Source organism: Argiope bruennichi, chromosome 3 (genome assembly GCF_947563725.1).
Source record: "Argiope bruennichi chromosome 3, qqArgBrue1.1, whole genome shotgun sequence".
In the NCBI taxonomy this organism is placed as follows: domain Eukaryota; kingdom Metazoa; phylum Arthropoda; class Arachnida; order Araneae; family Araneidae; genus Argiope; species Argiope bruennichi.
In genome coordinates this window covers 56,293,877-56,319,059 of record NC_079153.1, presented here as the reverse complement: position 1 = coordinate 56,319,059, position 25,183 = coordinate 56,293,877, and the positions used below count along the sequence as shown (strand labels likewise).

Sequence of the window (25,183 nt, the reverse complement as noted above, 5' to 3'; positions counted from 1 at the left end):
ATTTACTTCGGTCTTCTTCATAGAAAAAAAAGTTTAATAAAAATTAATTTTCTGCTGTAGATGTGGTTGATAAACATGTTTTGCTATTTGTTTTTCATTATATTATAAATTTTTGTTATATTTTTAAAACGACACTGCTATAAATCTTGAAAAAATAAATCTGTTGGAAAAGTTGAAATCTAGATATTTAATCCAACATAAAAAGAAGATGTCATGATAGCAGTTCTCATTAGAATAAAAAAAAGACACTTTTATAACTTAAATCAAATTCATTGGAAGTTGATTTTCGACCTATTTGCGACAAATTTATATTCCTTAACCATTTATACTCCTTAACCGACTTAAACCATTGTTTCGCAGCTTTCACATAGTTCCGCTCATTACATGCATCTATATCTCTTCTTCAGAAAATAAACATAAATTTGTTATTGTAAAGAAATTTTGAAGACAAAAATGAAATTAATGTTGATAGTTATTAGGGGAATGTTATGAAAAATAATAGGAAAATTTAACTTCAATAGAAATCGGAGATTATTGATATTTAAAAGTTTAAATTTAATTGAAATTCAGGTCGATCATTCGGTTGCTAATGAACTTTTGAATTACCTTGTGCATGATGTATATTTGAATTAGCTTTATGTAGAAACTGATAGAATAGTAGTTGTAATTCGAAGTTTAAAAAGAAAAATTTCGAATGTATACAATTGAAAGGTTTGGAAAATAGATTTTTAGAATTATGTTCTTCATGAAAATATGGAAGAATAATTTACAGCTTTATTTTGTTATTAGTAAAAAGGTTTAGAGTCTTATAAAAGTAATTTTAATATTCTCTTAAATATTTGCACTTGCAAATATTTCATGATGTGAAGTATCAGAAGGATAAAGAATAATTAAAAATATATAATGTTGAACTAATTGTATTTTAGACTAATTAATGAAGTGTTTACTCTTTTGTACATGAATACTGCTTTGACGAAAACAAACAAACAAGACATTCCAAAATTGTATAATCATTTCAAATAACAATCATATAAATTATTATTAACAGTCATCTAAGTTTCACAACTCAAAGAAATGTGTATAAATGTAGAATTTTATTAGACACTAGAACTGTTCGCATTATTGGTCGTTATTGTCTTGACTCTGTTGATAAAACGCATCAATGATATTGCAAGCATGTTAAGCAAATCTCTTAACAATTAGGAGCATTTCTTTTCATTGGTAGATTTCATTTTATTGATAATAGCTGGTTTTGAGTTATAAATATTATATTTCATGTACACGTGCCGTTCATGTACATGTAAAAAAAGCACATTCATTGGGAAAAGATCCAGTGAGTTTGAGGAAAATTCACGCCTCCTCCTCATTCTAATTATTTGTTATAATACAAAACTTCCAGAAAAATAGGTTCTCTTATCAACCAAGTTTTTAAAATAAAGGTATTTATTTCATCCGGCTTTAAATGCAGTTTTTCACTTTCTTGAATGCATCATATAATATATTATGTTATAAATTTTAATAGAGATAACCGAATAGTATAACCGAATTTTGATTTTGAAAAAAAAAAGGAACATTCTGTTAGTTCCAAAACAAATAAATTAGCATACAGGTTGACAGTTTATAAGCTCGCATAGTAATTTACTGTTATATAATGATTAGTAGTTGTCAAGTACTATAATTATCATGATTGATTGAGTCATTATTTAATAAAAACTAATGTTTTAATCTGAAAATATTGTTATTGATAAAAAAAATTGAATTAACTAATTAAATTCAATAGCTTCAGTTAGATAACAAGATTCCATAATTGTGTTTAGTTAATCATTAAACTTTGATGTACGATTTCAATTGTAATACTTATTTAAAGTGTGCCTATATTTCTGGAGAGTGCTGTTGTATTAGACATGTCAAATCGAAATGTTTCAATGCAAAACCAGAAATTGGTTCCTAAATTTTGCTATATTCCACGTTTAAAGAAAACCACAAAACTTTTTCTGAAGAAGAAAACAATTTAAAATATGTAAATGACTTTTTGATAGTCACAACGACAGCATCGAAAATCGATAAGCAGCTCGATATTCTTGCAAAAAAATGCTGCACGATCACGAATATATGTATATATTCGTAAAACATTGTACATGGTAAAATAATTGACATACTACCCTGTGTAATGCTTAGGCTTATTTCATTACATTGCCATGGAAACCAAATAAATCGAACACATGCTTTTGCTTTACTCAATTCTATTCACTCAGTGCGGTATTCATATTACCATTTGTAACTATTGTATCCGATGTTCTTTCTCTTGTGAATTGCACGAAGATGGTTTTATAGAAGTTAATGGATCTCTTCATTATTTTTATAACTGATATGACCGAAATTGCTAACACGAATTTTATTGATTCTAATTTGCGGAATTAATCCAGCGCTTGTTTTCCAACATAAATGAGGAGAAAACGATTTTTAAAAAAATAAAATACGACTTTCAATCAATATGACAAAATGTGTGCATTTTTGAAAGACTCGTTTTGCCGATTTAAATAATAAAGGTCTATTTTTTGTTGACGCGATATTACCACTGTAATATTCCGTTAGATTCAGATATTTGAATTAAAAATAGTTTAACGAACAACCAGAAATCTAATCAAAACATCAGAAAATAGTGTCTAAAACGGTTTCATTTCAAATATGAAATGTTTCATTGAAAATTAGGTAAAGAATATTTTTAAAAAGTTGAAAAAAAAAAAAAAACGAAGAAAAAATTTTCTTAGCAAATAAATTGGTGTCATTAAAAAAAGACAATTTTTAAAATTTTAACATACGTAAAAATCAAAAATAATACTTTACAATCTATTTTATTTTTTTCTATTAAAATTTAAAATATCACTCCAAAGCAAATATTTCCTATCTCCATTGTTTGCTTGTGCCTCCCTCCCCCACACACAGAGCCAAGGTGGTTTCACCCTTGGGACCGGAGAGTTGCAAATTTAGAACCTAATTCCACCAATTATCCTCCGTGAATGCGGCAGTAGTACCCGTTAAATTGGCCATCATTGGTCAAACGTCTTCCGGTGGATGAGATTCGGAGATAAAAGCCAATTCTGGTTTTCTATTAACACAAAACGCCAAACAACATTGTTAGATATGCTCATGATATTGTTTTTCATTCAGAAAATCTAACAGCATTATGGTGATATATACAATATTGTGTGTTAGTAGGGTTCATCTTCGTCTTCTAACTTGGTTCAAAATTGCATGGTCTGTCCTAAGATGGCCTCCCTGTTATTTCCAAACAGGACATTAATTCATGAAACTAAATACACACACATTCTTTATTATTATTAACCAAGAAGGAAAAAGTTCAATTTTATAGTTTCGATTGCATTAACAGAAATTTCATATAATCGAATACATTTGTACGACTGTTATTATAGCTGTGGTGCTTGTAATATATTAAAAAAAGATACCCCCACCTGCCTAAGCATTCGGGTTTACTAAATAATCAACTTAAAATTCTACAAGTTAGATATACAAGAGGATGATGGAATCATCTTCACGGACCAAAATCAAAACTCAATCCAACTCGGGTTCCCACAACGACAATTGGTTTATCTTCCTTAAATTTTTAGCCGTTTACCTCGATTCAAAATACAGGGCAATTCAAAATAAATATAGCGATTACAAACGGCTATAACTATTTAAAGAAAAAGAATTTATCGATAAGATTAACACATAATGTAGACGGAACTTCAAAATTTTGTATACATACGTCATAAATGTTCTATGTGACTTCCCTTGGTCACGTGGATAATATATAAGCGGTAGTCCATTTCACACCATGCATGCTGAAGCATGTCTGCACGCAAGCGCATTACAAATGCGTACTTTGAATTCTGAAGTTGTTTTGGGCATGTGAAGCACATAGACCCTGTCTTTCACACAACTCAATAGATGAAAATCGCAGTGTCAAGTCCGGACTCGTCATTTTCACTAATGAGATGTCCGCAATGAACAGATTTCTTGTTGTGAGTTTCAACTCGCGCATATGTAGACGTCCGCATCACTGCACCTGCGCATTACGTAAAGAAATTTTGAAGTTCCGTCTACATTCTGTGTTAATCTTATCGATAAATAAATTAAAATGGCTATAACTGTTAAATAGTTATAGCCGTTTGTAATCGCTATATTCATTTTCATTCACCCTATATATATAATATGCATTCAAAGAATAAGTTTAAAAAAGAGCACGTTACGTAATGAAAAGTAAGTCATCATCACAATCGACTGTCAATGCTCGAAATTCTTCATTGAAGGTAATTTTTTTTAAGCAATGTCTAATTAAAATTACTACAATTATTTTTTCAAGTAAGGGACACACTAAACTTCACTTTTATCAAAATAATTATTCAATTTGTAGTTAAATTAATTATTTGTTGTTTTTATTTGTAATTACTGAAATTCTGCATTAATAGTAATGGTTAACATTTCAGGAGTTTTATTAATTTAGTCAATTTTTCTTTTATAAATATAGTAAAAACTTAAATAAAAACATATTTTTACAAGCCTGCTAAAATAAAAAATGAAACCAAAATAAATCATTATCATTGTTTAATTTTGAAGTTCGGAACCAAAAATATTCAGATTATAGTTTGAGTAATCAATTGTTCCATGAAAAACTTTATTACTCAATCACGCAAACAGTTTATTTAGTTTTAATACATACATTCTTTGCTTTAAATCACAGAATAATTGTTGGTAATATTTATGGCGCAAATAATACTCATCAGTTTTCTCTAACATCGGAGGTAACTCAAAATCCATATTTCTGCGTTCATAAACAAACTAGACTGCTATCATTCGCAATTTAACTTACCAAAATATCAAAGAAAGATAATAATCAGGTAGAGTATCAACCTGAAAATCATGTTGAATAAGTTCAAATTTTTTTTGAAAAATGAAACTGAACAAACAATTATTAAACCTGGGACTTCATAATACGCACTGCCTGAAACCTCAAAATCCTTAGCATTTGCACTGGATATTAAGTTCTACATTAATAATCCAGATACAATGATAATTCAGCTATAAAGCCCAAAATATCGAACTGATATGTAGATATAATATATATATAGAAAGATATCTATATATATCTATATATATGTAGATATTAAATCTTACATTAAACAACTTTCCTCTTTTTCCGAATAAGGACTCTGTACCTAATGATAGTATGAAATGGAACGCAGCATAATACCGAATCAAAAGTAAAATTCAGTAGTGTACCTTAACGTTGCAGATATTTATCAGTTAACTTTAAAACAATGAAGAATTCGCAAATAAAATTCTTTCAGTGTTTGTATGTTTTTTCTGTGTAACTGGTAACTTATCCAAATGGAAAAAAAAAATCATATTCACCAATAGCCAACTTTGTCAGTTGTAAAAGTAATTTTTGCTTTCAATATTAATTCTAAATATTTCTTTCTTCCAAAGGTTTTTAGATTTAATTGGAGCTCTCATATGATAAACACAAAGTGACCAGCTCCAATTCAGATTTGAAATTTGTTGTGCGTGGTTCAGTTGCGGAACTAATACAAAAAATGATTCTTTTGACGCATGAAATAATTAATTCTTGTTTATTTCATACTTTTTTTCAACAATGTAGAAATTTGTGTTTCTGATTTTTCCCCTAAATTTCATTTTTCTCTCCTTTGACTATTTATTTAACATCGCTTTCTGTTTAGATCAGTTTTTTAAAACAATAATTTACGTTTCATGCATTTTACTTATGTAAATTATATTATTACTAATGCTTTCAGCAATATTAATGATCGGTTGTTCAGGAACTTAAAAGTCCGTGAAATCAGTATTAATATTTGCATAACTACACAAAATAATTGGTGAAAAAGTACAAAGGAAAAAATAAAGAATTAATGAATATCTTGACACATAAGTTTTTGACATTAATAAATTTAGATAGTAAAAAGTAACTAAACAAAAATATTTTTAGAATTTACATCAATTTTGCATAGTTAAATTCATACCATAATCAGTCCAGTCACCGGGAAAACAAATGACCATAAAATGCCTCTCTGTATGCTCATCCAGCAGCTGAAAATATGGAAAAAAGTGAATTAAATAATTTTATACATTTCTAGAAATAATTTCCGATATAACGCACGTGTACGTTACCAAAATTTGCCACAAATACACAAAATATCAAATTATGCTGTCATTAATGTTTAATTATTCGGTTATATTAATTATAATTCGGAACACATATTAATTCTCGCTTATGGAGGTAATATCGGAAATGTGTAAAAATGTTATCTTTTTATTCCTTTCTCGTTATTTTATTTCTGCTATACCAATATTTTCTGCTCTATAATGTCTTAATACGTATTCCATAATGATACACAATCCAGAATTTTATGCCCAATGAATATGCAGAGTGCGAAACATTATTTCAGTTGAGAAATTTACTAAATTTTATAATTTAAATAGTACCATAAATTTCATTTTTGAAAAATCATTTTGTGAGAGCAGAATTCCTGTAAAATTTTAGATTCTTTTTGGATGAGAACATTATTTGTTTTGATTTAATATTTGTAATTTCATCTACGCGCATTTAAAAACTACTGACGCAGGAACAATTTTCACTCAGGAATATTCCATTGATGCAATTAAATAAAATGATTCAACTTAATCTCTCTCAGTATAACAGGTTTTATTTATTTATCAAAATAAAACGAAATTTGAAAAAGTAATTCAGATAATATGCTCGCCATTTATTAAATAAACTAAATAAATAAAATATATAAAATAAAAAGAGACGAAGAGAGGGTTTCTCGTCTTTGGAATCCTGGTCTTTTAAGAAGCTCTATATCAAGAAATCACATGAAGTCTTAGTGTAAGTGCCGAGTTTTTGCAAAATAGCTGTTAATCGCCTGTTCATCTGTGAAAATTTGTGATGGAAATATCGAATATTTATATTCATATGGGGAATATGCATGAATTTTCCCACGTGAGAATAATTATGTTGGAATATGGAATTTGCATGAATTTTGTATCAAACATTGTTAAAGTTCTGGGATCATAAAACTTGTCGATATGTCATTTATCTTTAACTAGAAACGGAAATGTTTCAAATCCATGTAAAAATTATTTATTCAAAAAGTTCCATCTTTTTTATGTATCACGAAATATTTGAATCGCTTTTGCACCTAAGATTGCTCTGTAATTTTCATTTGATACATAATGAAGTTTTTTGTTATTTTTTATTTAATATATGGTGAGAACATGATCTGAAATATTTATTGTCTAATATTTTGATCATTTAAACAATTAAAATCCCTTTACAGGCCTCAGAGTTGATGAAATTTAATTTGGACAACTCTGCATATGCCATACATTTCAATGCGAAAGATGAATTAATCTGGACATTTAATTAAAATGAATACAATTTACATATGCCCACAAACAAAAACTAAAAATTCGAAGAAAATTCATACGCGAAAAAAATAGAAACATTATTTTATAAAGAAATAGAGACAGGTTAAAATAGAAGTGAAATACACTATATACATTCTAAATCAGATTTTGCTTAAAAATAGTCTTAATCAATTCAATACTGTTAAGAATGACTATCACTGGAATGCATCTATGTAATGAAAAAACTGGTATCATATATACTGGAGAAATAAAATAAATTAATATTATAAAAATTAAATAACGACTTTAAAATTTAGAATTTGCAGATGCTAAAGAGTAAACACATCTAAGAAAACTCCTGAAATTGCTCTTGCTCTCGCATCAAGTACCCTAGTCTTTTTTAAGAATTTGATGATAATTATTTAAGAAAAAATAATTATCATCAAATTATTATTTTTACTAGTAAGACATTGCTCTTCAGCATTTTTTTAAAAGAAGCAATAAAGCACGACCAAATGGAAATGGAGGTATGATTCTAATGGTGTTATTTTTCTTGATACAACTTTTAGATTTTTTTGTTAATTTGCTGCATATGCAAGTAGAGATCTGGTTTAAAATAATTAATGGCGGCATGTCACGGATACTAAAAGGCTCAGCATTCAGTTATCAATATTTTACCAGTAAACAGCACCAAACATCTGACATGTCATGAATAAGTCAAGCACACTACTGAATCAATTAATGCAGTAATCTCCGTCATGAAGGAATGTCGTCGAATAATCTTTTGGCGAAAATCAATAGAAGAATGGATCCACACTCAATCAAAGAATAAAACTAATGATATTTATCATGGTGGCGGAGCAATGGGGAACTTGTTCCAACTGTCTGTGAGATTAAGTATTGATAATTTACTGATATATATTATATCAACTTTGTATTGTTTTATATTTCGTAAATGATATTTAATTTTTTTTTGCAATGGCTTATTCAAATTAATAAATTATTACAGAAAAAAATCAAAATCCCTCATTTAGTTGGCAATACAGTTTATCTGAAGAAAATCAATTATTTACACAATGAGGGAGATTTTTAGTAAGAAATAATTTTGTAGTATCTAAACGAAATTTATCTTCACTGATGTTTTATTGCTATAGTATATATTAGTAGTAAAATCCCACAGGATCATTTATCATTTCACAGAATCATTTTAGTAGAATCATTTAATCTATTTACCATATAAAAAATATGATCATTTAATCTACTTACCATATAAAAAATATGATCATTTAATCTACTTACTACATAAAAAATATGATCATTTAATCTACTTACTACATAAAAATCTGATCATTTAATCCATTTACTACATAAAAAATGATCATTTATTATACTTACTACATAAAAATCTGATCATTTAATCCACTTACTACATAAAGAATATGCCCATTTAATCTACTTACTACATAAAAAATATGATCATTTAATCCACTTACTACATAAAGAATATGCCCATTTAATCTACTTACTACATAAAAAATATGATCATTTAATCTACTTACTACATTGTGGTTTCGTAACCGTGGGGATTCAAGACGAATGCTACGATGAGCATGATTCCCGGGGCTATCCAACAAACAGCGCAATAATCTCGAGGTCTGCCAGTGTATTCCATGTTACTCTTCAATCGTTTCAGTAAGTTGACACTATAAGCGACAACCCAACAGCAAAGCACGATGAACAAGTAATGCAAAAGCATAGCGAAACTCATACAAAGCTCCTGAAAGTAAGATACAGGTAATTAATAAAAGGACGATGCATTTCATAGATTTTTATTCTTGGAATTTTAATCAGTTAAAAATAATTCATCTCCATCATCTAAAAATATTGAACGACATTAAAATAACTCTGTATAAAATTAAATATTTTGGTATTAAAATCTAAATCAATATATGAGTGGATTATTCACCTATAATATCTGCAAATATTCAGTGATACTAAAATAACTCTGTAAAAAAATTAAATATTTTGAGATGAGAAATGATAAGCTATGAATGGACCATTAACCGAAATAAATTGAAGATAATTACATTACATATTTTGTAATTCATTCCATTTTTGTAATTTATATAAAGGTTTCTAACATGTGGATGGATATCCACATAATAATTCAATAATTTGACACTTTTTTACATATACAATCTATTATATGAATAATTTTATTTAAAAATTATCAGTGATGCCATTCCGACCTTACTTACGGTTTGATCTTCTTTGTTGACACCATACAGAAGTATTACTTGGATAGCAACCATGCACACAATTAGATTTATAAAGATAAAGATGGATAGATGCTGTTCACCCCTAAAACAAAATAATTTATTTTATTACTTTTATTTGCAATTGGAATTCCATAAGAAGCATAAAAAAAGTTGAAAAGATAATGCATTATCTTCTGTTCTAAGAAAGTTTTTTTGGTTTGCTATATATATTATAGTTTAACCTTATCTGGGTTATTCGAAATATCTCAAATAAGGCATATATTGCGTTATTTTTCATGTCTTCCAATAATCTGCTGCAAAATTTAAATGTCTCGCTTTGTTTAATGTAAAAATTGAAAATCACCATTGAATCATCTCTAATTGACTGTATATTACAAATTCTTCTTCTTCCTTTTGCAGTAATATAAAAATTACAGAACGTATATTATTTTAGATTGTTCTAAGATATATTAAGCAATGAAATGGGTCAACGCCGATTAATTTTCGTCTAATAAAAGGATTGTAAGCTGTTGAAATAATGTTCGAAAACATTAAAACAGAAACAAGAAACAAATGAAATTTACAGTTTTTTTCAATGAATAGTTCGTTTGCTATAAACTGTTACTAACTATATATTAATGACTTTACTGTCATCCTGAAAATGTTATTTTAATTTTAATAAATAACCTAATTGTATCCACAAAGAAAATAATGAATTAATTTTACACTGAAACTATTCCAGAATTACATTATGAAAATAAATATAAAGTAGAAATAGATGTCAATGGTTTAACTTAAAAAAATCATTACCCGAAAGGTCTCTACTCCTTTAGCTTGGGAAATTGTGCTGTAATTTTGGAGACAATTTAATAATTCACAATAAGTTTCAAAATTTGTCATTTATTAACGTCAAAAGACAAATTGGATGTAACTATGTTGGGTGCCAACTACAAAATGTTCATTTCGAAATTTATGGTTTTCACTTAAATTTATACAATAATTGTGGGGCTACATTCTTCGAGATTTCTTACAGAACTTTCACTTTCCTTGCTTACTTTGAGTTAAATGTTAATTCACTTTTGTTTGACAAATCCATGATATCCGTAAAATTTTGTTGGTTCCAAAATGTATACTTTCTTTAAATTACTTATAGTATACAACGGCGCATTCTTTTATAATATGCTCAAGATATAGTGGTTATATATTATGCTTCATTCTTTTAATATATATATCCTTAATAATCCGTACATTTTTATATTTTTTTCACCAATTTTTAAAATGTCATAAAAGATTAATGCCTTACAGAAACAAGGAAATTTTGATATGAATATCTACTTTTTGTTTGATGGTAATACATTCAAGAAGTCATTATTGTTAAATTTTGATAGTACTTTTTTCATTACATTATCACTATTTTTCCTTATTTTTTTGATATGACAACCTACAATGAAAATAAATAAATAAACATATGTGACTTTATATCTGCAATTAATATATCTAATTAGCTTGTTATGAATAAGTGAATTGTAGTTAAGAATTCAATTCATACTCTATACTAACATTAAAGAACATTCATGCTCAAGTAAAATATTATAAATGCAGGAGGTTAACAAAATAATGGAAACACCTGTGAATAAAAGTCATATTTTTGAATTCGCTTCGTAAGTATTAAAATATAATAATAGCCACCAGTTTTTTTTTTTATAAATAGCAATGTATATATTCTGGTGGCATGTGTTATCTTTCTTGAAATTCTGTAATTCTTGGATTTTTTTTCAAAGCGTAAAATGTCAGACCTCTCAGATTTTCAAAGAGGTCAAATTGTAGGAGCTGGCTGGAGCAAATATGACAGAAATGTCCCAATTTTTAGGCGCTTCTAGAGGTAAGGTGTCTAAAGTCATGACAGCATACACACAGCGGGGTAACGCAAAATAGAGAGCGGAAAGAGAAGCTCAGTGAAAGAGACCGACGGATATTTAAGCGGATTGTAATGTCTAAAAAGCGAACAAATGCAGCAAAAGTGACCGCAGAGAACAACCTTCATCTGGATTGTCCAGTGTCAGTGATTATAGTTAGAAGGCACCTTTATAAATAGAACATTTTTGGCAGAGCAGCAATTAAAAGCTACTTGTCACAGATGTTAATGGTAAACGTCGTCTACAGTGGTGTCCCACTCACAAAACATGGTCGATTGATTAAGTGGAAGAAAGTAATATGATCTGATGAATCGTGTTTCACACTTTTCTCTACAACAGGACGAGTGTACGTTTGGAGGACACCTGCACAAGCGTATGATCGTGATTGTCTCTTCCAACTGTCAAGCGTGGAGGTGGATCTGTCATGATATGGGCAGCCATATAGTTGTTTTCTGCTGTACCAATCGTAACCCTGAATGGAAGGATCACTGGGGAGAAGTATAGAGAAATTTTACCTGACAAAGTCCATCCTATGATGCAAACTTAGTTTCCTGCAAGAGATGGAATTTTCCAGGATGATAACGCACCTGTCCATACAGCGAGACTTGTCCATTCACGGTTTGATGAACACGAGGATGAAGTTGAACATCTTCCTTGGCCCGCACAGTCACCCAACCTCAATATAATTGAACCGTTATGGCCTACTTTAGAGCCTGCAATACAAAATCGATATCCACCGCCGGCATCTCTCTCAGAACTTTCACAATATCTCTAGGAAGAATTTTACAATAATCCTCTAACACTATTCAATACTTGTATGAATCGATTCCTAGGCAAATCCAAGCTGTATTACATACTAAAGGCGGTCCTAAACCATACTAATAAAGGATTCTTTATAGTTCTAAGGTGTTTCCATTATTTTGGTAACCGCATGTATCTGATAACTACCTGTATATCTATTAATTGAATTATGAAATATATTGCGTTTTCTGTGTGAGAAAAGAGAAGATATTGTCACAGCATCCTAGACTAACAATTGAATTACGTAACACAATTAACAATTGAATAACTGTCCAATTATTATCATAGCATCACAGACTAAAATGTTAATCTATTTAATAACGTTGAATTGACCTCATTAAAAAAGCTTGTCGAATGAACAATTTCTTTTTAATTAAATATTTTAAATAAATTTAATTCATACCTTTTCAAAAAGAAGTTAACTATTAAAGTTAATACGGTGACAGTCAGCGAAATGATACAGCTAGCCGATATCAGTTTTCCTATTGGTGGTATTGGATTCAGGGAGCTTCCCTAAAAGAAAAAAAAAGAAAAAAACATTTTTTATTTTATATTTTCAGTACATTAAAATTAGTTTTGACTTCTTAAGTATTTCAAAATTATTCCTTTACATTCTTTTGAAAAGATAACCTTTAAACACCAATCCTCAAAAACGTAAATCAAATCTAGTCCAATTATAATACTGACTTATGGAACCAAAAGACCAAGTCCAGTGTTGTTCAAATATTCATGGCAATAAATATTCATTCATGACTCATCCGAAGCGTAATGAACGGCTGAATCTGTTGTTTAAACAACTTTTAAAACCACTGGAAGAAATAGAAGGTTTGATCCACAAAAGAAGAATAATGAAATATTGTGTAGTTAATTATACTGGACCAAGTATTTACGGCATATTACAGCTGGAATAGCGTTTGCATTGGGATTTTTAAATTTCTCTTCCATTGCGTATTATGCACCGTGTAATTACATAATTTCATTAAATACGCCTCGTTTCTAAATAACACCAAAGCAGGAAAGAAACATACTTTTCCGTCATTCTTTTGAGAACGTATCCCTAAGCAAACCAACCTATTCTAATATAAATGAAACAACTTTTGAATGAATTTCATTTATATAAATAAAATGTAAGCAAATAAATAGCCATCTTCGGTGAATAGCGTATTATATATTGATACTAGTACCAGCCCATCATGCATTATTTAAAAAAATAACTGGCAAAACTACCGAATCATTACCCCCAGCCACAAATAATTTACCGATTTCCCCAATTTTTATTTCATGTGAAATTAATACTCCCCTCCCAGTTGTCATACGAATTTCATATCAAATTCATATTACCTCCTGTTTCAAATTAACTTCTATCAACGTCCATTTCAGAATGGTATTTCAAAAGCATCACTCTAGCATGTATATTCTATATGAGGAAACCCCTTGACAGTCTTGACAGTCACTAATCAAAATATAGAATATACCGATTTTGAAAATTTTTATTTCGTATAAAAGTTTATGGTTCCTAAATGCGTCATCAAGGTCGTCTTTCCTTCCAGTTCCATTTTTTAGAGATAGTTTGAAACTGAAAGATAGCCCACAACCTCAGCAACTGGATGGATTTTTTAATAGTCGTTCCAATTAATTTCGTTACTTAGCAAGCATAATTAACCAGTCAGAATACTCCATCATTACTATCAGTTATAATTTAAAATAGTTTTGTTTTAATAAGCGGTATTTCATCAAAACTCATCAACTCGATTATATTAATATCATTAATATGGGTCGCCACGGACGGCTAGTATTAATTAGATTAACTTAGTCATGCCAGTCGGTTTGAATGAGCTATATCTTATCACAACATGAGTAGGATAATATCATAATTATAAGAATATAGGAAAAAATTACAGAGTAATGATGGAGCATTCTGATTGATTAGCTATACTGCAGAATTGCTAAACTATGAAGTTGGCGACGAAAACTGGCGAAATATTTCCAGTTGTTGAGATGAATAGTTGCGTTTAAGTTTTATTTTATAATATCTCTTGAAGAGAAGACAGCAAATGAGAAGTGTTCATGATAATTGTTAATGAGCTTTCAGATAAAATGAAAAATTTTCGAAATCGGTCCTGTAATTGCGAATTCTGTTGCAGGATCTTCCCCATAAAAAAGGCACAGTAAGATTTTATTATTATCATTTTTTTTTCAATTTCCTTCGAAAATGACAGTAGATGATCTTGATACGGAATTTTTTACGGGAGTCATGAGTTTTCATATGAAACAAAAATTGGCGAAATCAATCCAGTGATTGAAGACTGGTTCATTTTTTTGTAATTTGAAACATAAATGGTTCTTTACAACAGTCACAATTAATTAACCCCATCGTAATATTTTCACTTTAAATTTTTGGTGAATTTATGGAATTTTTTTCAAAATTTAATCTTTAAAAATATATTTCAGAGAAAATATGCAAAATTTTCAGTGATATATTAAAGATATTTTTTATTACATGAGATTCCTCCTGAAGCAGCAGAGCTATACTTCCCAAGTGATGGCACCGGCATGTTACAATGTCCCCTTTGATATTGGCTTTGATGCAGTCTTTCGTATTCCAGAGTCTGTAAAGATATCAATGAGAAATGTTTAGTGAATTTTACTTGACTAAGTAATTTCCATTTATTAAGACTTCCCTAGGAACTTGCATATTCCTTTAGATAAATCGAAACTTAAAATGATAACATTTTCTATGTAAACGCAAATAGTGATAAGGCAGTGCAAAATATTAGAACTGTTTCTAAATACTTCGCCATTTTTAGCAATGAAATGTTTTGGTACAATATACTATGTGGACTCAAACAGGCACTGACATCTGGAGACATTTATTTAGAGACGTCCCCCAGAAAATTTTCTATATTTGTTTGCTAAAAAAAAATAAATTTTTGCTACGCAAATTTTAGTAGACCATAAATTAAGATGCACAGGTCCGGCATTTTAATTTCATAAGTTAAGTGATTCATGGGAGCCAGTAGAAGAGCAGGAAATTTATTAAAGTCGTACAATTTTTAAAAAAGATCTGTTATAGTAGGTTTTGTAGCGATACACAACATAGTGATATCCAAGTTACTAAGATAAAAATAACACTGAGTAGTATATAATCGAGAATGCTACAGGGTTTAGAAAAAAAAAATCTAATTCGAAAAATGTCAAATAGTGCCATGGCAATTCTGATTACCACCTCTAAAAATCACCTTTAAAGAAGCAGTTCACAATTTTCACATTTAGAAACTTATACAATTTTGTAATGCTACAACCATGTAAATTACAGAAAAACAATTAAGATGTTTTAGAAAGTAGAATTTATAGTAAACTGAAAAAAAAAGAAACTTTTTTTTAAATAACGCTTAAATCCCTCGATAAACAAGATTACGTACAATAAATAATCAGCTCAAAGTAATATATAGTGAAAATATATTTGTGTTTATTCGCTTTCCATAAGGAGATATTTTTCTACAAATAAATATTTTATATTCGTTTTACATAATATCTGTATCAAATATTTCAAATAATAGGTATACATTTTCACAAGTATACATACATACACGTATACAATAGGTATACATACATACACAAGTTTTATATTCTCTCTATTTTATTTTCATTTTTTTGAATTAATGACAATAAAGCAACATTTTATTGCTGTTTGATATGCACTTGATGCTTTAGAGAAAATTGTTATTCTTTATCAAAAACCAAATGTTAGAGGCAGCAAAAGTTTCAATTCGATTATTTTAAATTTAATGACGATATATTCACATTTAATTGTACTATGGTGTATTAGACTTGTTCTTTTGAGAAAATAGTCACCATTGTTGTACAAACTCGGAAGCTTAGAGATAGCAAAATTTCCTTTCATTTCTACTTCAATGAACAATGACAGGTAAAACAGAGATCAATAAAATGAATGGTGAGTTTGATTCTACTGATGAAATTACGGAACTTAAGAGAGCTGAAGCAGCGAAATAGCAAATGACAATTTAAATTAAGACATCTAAAGCTCAATATCTGAATAAAATATTGCATGTGAAGTTAAAATAATGTGCTTTATACCTAAAGAATCAAGATGTAATATTGCGAAAAAAACACAAATGTATTATTTCAAATAGAATATTTTTATGTTAGGAATTTAATTCGAGAAAAAATAGAATTAGTGTTAGGAATTTAATCTGATTGTGAGTCTCATTTTCAAGTATAAACATATTATGGTTACATCATAAAAAATATATTAGTTATGAAGAACTGTAAGACTAAGAAAATATAAAATATTTCGACAAGTGATTTAAATTTTATCATTTAAAAATCGACAAATTTAAATTTTATCGACATTAAAAAATTCATTTCATCTAAACCTTTTTTTTTTTTGCAAATATGTTTTATTTAGCACTGATATGTAATAAAAACACATCTTTTTACATCTCATTTTTTTTCAAACCGTTATTTACCTAGCTTTTGTCTCGAATTAATTAAAATTCTCATGCATTTTATATGCATAATTAAATCAAATTTAAATGCTTTTCTTGGGCCTTATCTATTGCGTAATTTCAGGGATTACTGCATGTAGTTTTTTGAAAGATAAGATTATTTTTATTTTAGATTGCTCAAGATAATGATAAAATGTTTTCGATACTTATTCGAGTTTTAAATGCCTGGAATTATTCGAAAAAATTCCTTTAATGTTCATTTTAAAATGATAAAGCATAAAAGAATGTAGAGGTAGTTTTCGTTTTAGAAAACTTGAACTCTACTGTATCTGATAAGAATCTTTTTTAGACAATTCTACTTTGGCAAAATATCGCTAAAGATACTCAATAGTCCTTTTAATCAATACTTTTGTTCCGACCGTATTGTATATAATTTTTTAGTGTCAATCTCAAATTCTTGATTTAAAAAAAAAAAAAAACTGGTTGCATGAAATTGATAAGTTATTTCGAAGAAAAGTGGTTTCATATGAATTTTAATAACAGTTGATTTGAGAATTAAATATATTGATGGTTGGTTGGTTTTTTTGGCGCAAGAGCCAATCTTGGCCATACTGCGCCAAGCATATGGTTTTACATTTGGCAAGCTTAAAATGATTAAATATATTGAAAACTAAGCTATTTGGGAAAAATTGTTCTGAGAATATACAGTATCATAAATTAATCTAACGTCTTTGTAAATGCAGAATTTACTTTATTTATTACTAAGATTTTATTAATCATCATGAAGTTAATTATTTTATAGAGAAATAATAAATCTCTTCTAGGATTAGGGAAAAAAATTGCTTGAAGGCAATTTAAAATTTCAAAGAGTTTTGTTTGGATGTTTTTTGCTATATATGATCTCCTCCTTTCTCCCTCCTTTTTTAGCTTTTGACGCAATTTTAAAATACAATTTTCCAAGTATATTCACAGTATAACTTAATTTCTTTTTGAAACCCATTAAATCATTGACCAGTCAAAAAGATGTCCTCGTGAAATTACAACTTTTATCTTTCACTCTCAAAATATCAAATCTTTTCTCCTTTCTTAATGAAAATAAAAATGTATCCCAAATGGAAATAATTGAAATTTGATTTTCAGAGTCTATAAAGGTTTATTAGTTAAATTTATTATTCGATTATTACTATTGTGAATTTAGATGAAATAACTGTTTTTTAGTTTCCTATAGTTATTTTTGATTCATATTATATAAAATTTTATTTAATGTTTTTATCACAAACACCATTTGTAAGACGGCCAATAAGCAGCGCATGCATAGAAAGACTAAAAAATACTGTTCGGTTGATGACAAGTAATGCCGGGTTTTCACTCGGCCAGCTATAAGACGACAATTAGGCAGCGCATGCGTAGAAAGGCTGAAAAATGCTGTTCGGTTGATGGCAAGTAATTGTCCCGACAGGACAACAACATGCCGCTGTATTGTATTTTTTTTTTCTTAATGCGCATGTGTTTGTAGTAGATTAATTTCGACATGCGCATGTATTGTAGATTAATTTCGACATTTTATGCTCTATGTTCTTTCTGATGCGATTTTTATGTTTTTTTAACTTTATAGCCCTTTTTTTTCTATAGTTTTCCAAATTTAGGTATATTGACTTTCTTTTTATTTCATTATGTTTCTTTGTGTAAATATCTATCAATTTAATACGATATGCAGTGAGAAAGAAAAATTCAGGGATGTTAAAAAGGTAATTTATTCCGAGCATGGAATGCCTGAATTTACTTATGAAATTGCATCAAACATAAATCAGTCCCTTACTGCGCACGCGCTGCTACTGATAGTCTTATAATTGGCCGAATGTAAACCCGACACGATAGTCAATTAAAGTAATGCTTTTTAGCATTTATACTAAAACTATGAATAGAAAAATTCTTAAAACCTAAAAAAGTTAGATAAATATAAGAATAATTAGTAAAAAAAGTTTTTAAACTATCTAAGTAAGTATTTGTGGCATAGAAGTTTATTCTAATGCTAGTAACTTGCGATTGATAAATAAATTTAAATAATAAATCAAGTTTTATAATATAAACTTACTGAGTCATGTTCCACAACTGACCACATTCTAAAGTATAGCCATCCAATTGTGCCTGAAAAAAAGAAATTTTTAAATTAAACAATTAAACAACAATTTTTAAATTAAATAATTTAAGTTCAATAATTTGAAAGAGCTATATCAATTTTAGCAAAGTGACATGTTAATTATAACAACTTTTATGAAGTCAAAGCATTTTTTCTTGAATTTCATGTTACCAATGATATTTATAAATAAATGATGTCGTATATATCAGTTTTATATTGATTTCAATTAGCGTAAATTGTATGCAGCTCAAGAAAAACTTAACTTTATTATCTCAAACACATCACAAATTCCCTTACGATGCACTTTTCGCATATTCTTTGGAAATGCTTTATTTTAATGCAAGAAGAGATCTTCGCAATATTAATAATGACGAAAAAAAATACAAAATAAACTTTTCCGAAATTTAATAAACACCAAAAAAATTACACTATTCTTTTTAGTATTTATGATATCTTGATTGTTTAAATTGTGGTAATGTTATCTTCAAGACATTGCGCTTAAAAAGAAGAATTTTTCACAACTTTTCGAAATAAATGATGTCAACAGATGGCGGCATATCTCACTGCACAATATCATGAAAAAATGTAAAGTAGATTCTAAGTTTTTTTACGCAGATTAAAATAGTTTTGATAATATCGTAAAACAGGTAAATGATGGCATTATAAACCTTTTGCATTCGAATGCCTTCTCTCAGTCACCATTCAAAACTGAGCATCTTTTTCACATTTTATTTATTTTTTTAAATTTTAATTGCTAAAAATACTTATAGATTGTTAAAAAGATGTCGATTCCTTTTTCAGGTAAACTCAACTTAAAACAGTTGCACGTATGTATTTTTTGGTGTAATAAACAAGTCCAGGTATTAAGTGAATAATTATGCATCGAATTATCTTTTCGAATGTAAAAAGGTTAAAAACAAGATTTGATCTTAAACATCGCAAAAATATTATGAATGTTTAAAGCAAATATTGCAAAAATGTTATGAATGATTTAATTTATGAACAAAATATTTCAATAAACTCAAAAACTAATAACGGGTTTCGGAATAATGCGTTCAATGCTTTTAAAAGCAATTATTTTCGAATCTAACATGCTAAACATATTTGGATAGCAAACATAATGACGAGTGAAAATCTCTTACGTTCTTTTATATTAGATTAAAATATTAATCTGAAAATATAAAAAATATAATTTAATTATATTCAAAAGTAAATATTGCAATCGCATGATGTTTTTTATCAATCTGAACTCTTAAAAAACATATTCTATTGCCATAATCTATCACTAATATTCCAGAGTCACAAGTCCAATAATAATAATAAGATGAGGATCAAACAACCTAAAAGGTCTCGAGTTTGAGAATGAATATATTGTGTAAGTAGTTCTAGGAATTTCACAAGTTCAAAAAATATTACAAATATTTTGGCTTCAAGATTTTCAAGTCAAATACAGCTTTAAATAATCCAATTCAAATATATAATAATTAATTATTTAAAAAAACGAAATATTCAAATCAAATTATTTAAAAATGTATTAAAATTTTAAACATTGAAGTTCTAACAATTAAATGTAGTTAAAAAAATTTCGAAATTCGAATTTTCTTACCTCTAGCAGAAAATGAAACGTTTTCAAAATGTTGACTTCATATCAACAAATTCTGCATAGAATATTGCATTTTCAACCGTTCTCCCCCACCCCATATTTTCTAAAATGGTCGGCTTTAAATTTTGTTTTCAGATGTTACACCTACAGTTGCGTTCTTCTTTTCTTTTTCTCAATGTCTATTTGCTATAATCGTTGGTTGCAGATTTTATCTTGAGATATTTTATCTTCAATCACCTTTCAGAATTTTAGGTTCATATGATTTCCAAGCGCTAATACACTAAAATATATTTCTCGTTCTGTTATATTTAAATCGAAAAAGACGCTCTTCATTTATTTCTGTATCTAGATGAGATCTACGTATGCATGAATTTCAAAACACACATGAACCAGAATGCAGACGTAAACATGGTTGCCAGAACATATTTACAAACTCTAGAAGAATATTGAAAAAATAGTTAAAGCAGCATTCTAAAGACGATTGACAATTTCAATCTAGAACAAATGCATCGAATTTCAGTTCAAAATTTACGACAGTTCTTGTTTTCTAAAAACTCCAAAAAAATGATGATCTTTCAAGAACAAACAAATATCAGTTTTTTAATGGCAAAGGGTTTTTTTTTCATCATCCATTGAAAACAAATTCTTTTTATGACATTTTACACCAATGTATTTATTAAAAAGAACTTTTTCTTTCAAGTTGAAATAATTGTTAATCGGTTAGAAAATTTCTTAAATTAAATTTTTTTATTAGTAATAAAGATATGCATTTGCTTTTAAATAGAATTCTGTAATATTTTAATCAGATTAATAGATATTCATATGTAAAGAGTTTTTATTAACTAAAGTAGAATAATAATATTTGAAATATAGAAATGAAGGTATATAATTGAAGACATTGCATGGGATATTAAATGGAATAAAATTTTAGTGATATTTGTAGACGAAATAATATTTCGAGCAAACATTTTTTTAAACATTTATGGTGAACAAAATATGCAAGCCAAACCATTGTAATAATAACCATTGTAACCATTGCCTCGAGATATTACAGATTCTTGTAAATTTAGATCTCCCTCAGTCTGAAAAAAATCATTTTTTTAAAAATCGTGTATACGAGACAAACCATTGTAATCATCAAATAATTTGACCTCTAGGACTTAGTGATTCTTAATAATTTAGACCTTTCTGAGTTTGAAAGAAACAACTCAAGAAATTACTTTTCTGTCTGCGAAAATAATAAGCCAAAAAGGAGGCAAATAAGATGGAGGGAATTTATTACGTGATCTTAACATTAAAACTGTAAGTTTAGGATAAATTTTGAACCAAATATTCTAAGTGAAGTCTGTATGTTCTGTAAGCCTTTGTCTATGCATATACGGTTAATTAAAAAACCCAGAAAAATGGAATTCTTTCTATAGATTTGTATCTATGTTTATTGATAAATCTATATAAAGAAAAAATTGAAAAAAAAAAAAACACAATCAGGATTAACTGCATTCATTAGCATGAGCTTCGATGTACTCGAGCTTTTCATTCGAATTCAAAGCATTTAATAGGAATGCATTAGACGTGAACTAAGAATATCTCTCTGCTTTTTTTGACATATTATATTAAGTTTCAGATTTATATCTATATGAAAAATAAAAAATTTTAGTTTTTCTTTATGCAATAACGTTTCTGAAAGAAAACAAGTGCTTAACTTCATAGTTTGAATGCGAATAAAAATGATAAATAACCGAGTAATTTCTTAAAATAATGTCTAATTCCGATGTTCGATATATTACAATAACATAGCAATGCCGGCATCCTGGCGTAGGGGTAGCGTTTCTTTCCCCGTGGTCTGGGCTTCCCACGTTCGAGTCCCAGTTCAGGCATGTTGTTGTTCTCCTGTGTTCTATTTCTGAGGTGGGTGAATGTGCCCCCCTGTAGAAAAAGGTTATGCAATCGAATGTGATACATGAAGTAGCTAAGTCGCACTCTTGACCCTAGTTGGCACTACTGAAAAAACAAAAGACCCTCACTCGCTTAAATCGTGGATAGATAAACTGTCAGCAAGCTTGTAAAATCTCATAAGTCACAACAACATAACGATTGGCAAATTTGAAAAGAAGTTCACCTTTTATTAAAAATCAATATTCTTAAGCTTTCAGAAACATAAAAAAATGAAATTAGTAAAATTAAATTGCTTATTTAAATCAATCTAAACAAGTACTTATTCATTTAGAGAGGAATCCTTTTTATGGCAATGAATTAAATGTATAGCATTAAAGAAATTAATTGTAAAACTATACCATACTATTTGCAAAAAATTTTGCGAAATTGAACTTTATAAAATATCTTTGATATTTGAATGATTGAAAAAGGACAGTGTTTAGCAACATCTTAGTTATATAATTATTTTTTATTGTTAAACGAAATTCAATTGACAATATTTTTGATAAAATATTGTTTAAAAATTGACACATATGCATCATTTACACAACTAGCCATTAAGAATTAAAATTTGAATAAAAGAGAGACGGAAGGACTATTGAATTTTGAAGTTTGATTTTTTTAAAATATAAATTATTGAAAAAAAATTGAATTTCAACAATATAATTACAATTTAGCAATAAAAATTTCTTTTTGATGAAGTACAAGCAATATCATATGAATATTATATCATATTATATCATATGAATAAAAGAAATGCTTTTTTTAAGTGAAAGGAAATTTTATTTCGTATTGCAGTTACCTGATCTGATTATAAAAACTTGTATTAATCAACAGCGATTTTATAATGGATGTTAAAGCTCGAGTTTTCCAAAGATTAAAGAAAAAAAAATAACAAATTAGGATAATATACGTTTCTCAAAAACGCGAACGTTATCAAAAGGCGGTGAGATTTTTTTCAACATTTCGTTAATATTTCGATAATTAAATGCTCACAAAGTTTTGGATTCCGATGTATAACCATAACAACTCTGTTCTTACATTAAAAATTAACTAATATGTTACAATCTATTTTTTCCCTTAGCCATGTTTGAAAAATTGCAAAACATATAATTTATTTAAATTTATAAATTTATTTCATAATTTTGGGCACTAAAATTATGTTTTTCTTTAATCAAGCACAAAGATAGTTCAGAAATTTGTAATAGTTTTTGAGATATTGTCAAAAGTTAACATAACCCGTTTGACACTAGAAGCATCATTTTCCAAAACCTTATGACAGTAACATTTTTTTTATCAAAACTGCATAAAAATTTATTTGTAGGTTAAATTTATAACGAGCCTACAAAAAAAATCGACAAATGTTAAGGAAAAATTTCGAGATCAGGGGCTATTAACACATTTATTAATTCGGTTAACCAGTTTTTCATTTGGTATAAACCTATCAACTTCGTCATTTCTATTGATATTAATTTGTGAAAATGTAACAATGAATACTCGAGTTATAGAAATGTCCCAGTTTTCTTTTGACGAATATACAGGTAAAATGGGAACGACATTCAAGGAGAAGATAAATAATAATAATGATAAAAATGACGAAAAAAAAAGTACTATTTCCAGAGAAATTCTAGCAATTTTCGTTTAGAACAATGGATGGCTAGATCACAATGGCAAATCAAATTCTTATAAAATAAAGTTAAAAAACGATTTCGATTGTAAACGGAAATAATGATTTTTCAGTAAACTTCAGTTATAAATTAAGGAAGTTTTCACTTGAATTTGAATGAATTCCAATCAAATGTCTCCAATGTAATAATATAGAATGATACAAAATGAAATTCATTTGAAAAAAAATTTAGGTCGTATCCATACTAGTGTAGAAGCCAAAATTAATTTAGAAAAAAATAATTTTAAGCTATTTTAAATTAAAATTAAGAATTTTTAAGATGGTATATTATTGAATTGTAGCTACTGGAATATGGAGAATAAACTTTTATCAATTTTTTCCATATTCAGACATTTAGCAATAAGAAAAAAAAAAAAAAAAAAAAAATCGATTTGCTTGCTCATTTCGGAACTTTTATTTTACTAACAACAGTCTAAATGGAAAACTGACTTTCCAATATGGCAAACAATTTAACGAACTACTTTTTTTTCGTTAGAAATAATATTTAATCGCTTTTTTTTATGAAATCTGACCAATCAAGAAAAGAAACTTTTCATCAAAATCTTTAGTGAATGGATTTGTGATTGTTTAGATTTATCATGCATTCTTGGAAAGGACTATTTCTACATTAATTTTTGAAATAGAACATTCAATTTTATTGAATAAATTAAAATAGATACACAACACAACATTCATTTCATAATCGCAAGACCAGAGGCTAGTCCCTCAAGGTTTATGGGACTGAATCCTACCAAACATGTATAAAATTAAAATCATAGTATACAGGTTGGCCATAAAGTAAATTTCTTGTGAAACTAATTCACGGAATGAAATCAAATTCATGTAAAACTAATTCACGGAATGAAATCAAATTCATGTAAAACTGATTCACGGAATGAAACCAATTCATGTAAAACTAATTCACCGAATGAAACCCAATTCATGTAAAACTAATTCACGGAATGAA

At 28.1% G+C, this 25,183-nt stretch overlaps 1 protein-coding gene across 1 annotated transcript in view; it reads right to left on the bottom strand.

Annotated features, from left to right (window-relative positions):
• Window positions 1–25,183, bottom strand: part of LOC129963805 (adhesion G-protein coupled receptor D1-like) — a 50,592-nt gene that overhangs the window by 14,096 nt on the left and 11,313 nt on the right. The window contains exons 7-12 of the mRNA XM_056078372.1: window positions 18,968–19,020; window positions 14,904–15,012; window positions 12,807–12,916; window positions 9,687–9,789; window positions 8,988–9,205; window positions 6,042–6,108 (exon numbers count right to left, since the gene is read on the bottom strand). Of these exons, the coding sequence (XP_055934347.1) occupies window positions 6,042–6,108; window positions 8,988–9,205; window positions 9,687–9,789; window positions 12,807–12,916; window positions 14,904–15,012; window positions 18,968–19,020 (660 nt within the window). The remainder of the gene's footprint in view (window positions 1–6,041; window positions 6,109–8,987; window positions 9,206–9,686; window positions 9,790–12,806; window positions 12,917–14,903; window positions 15,013–18,967; window positions 19,021–25,183) is intronic.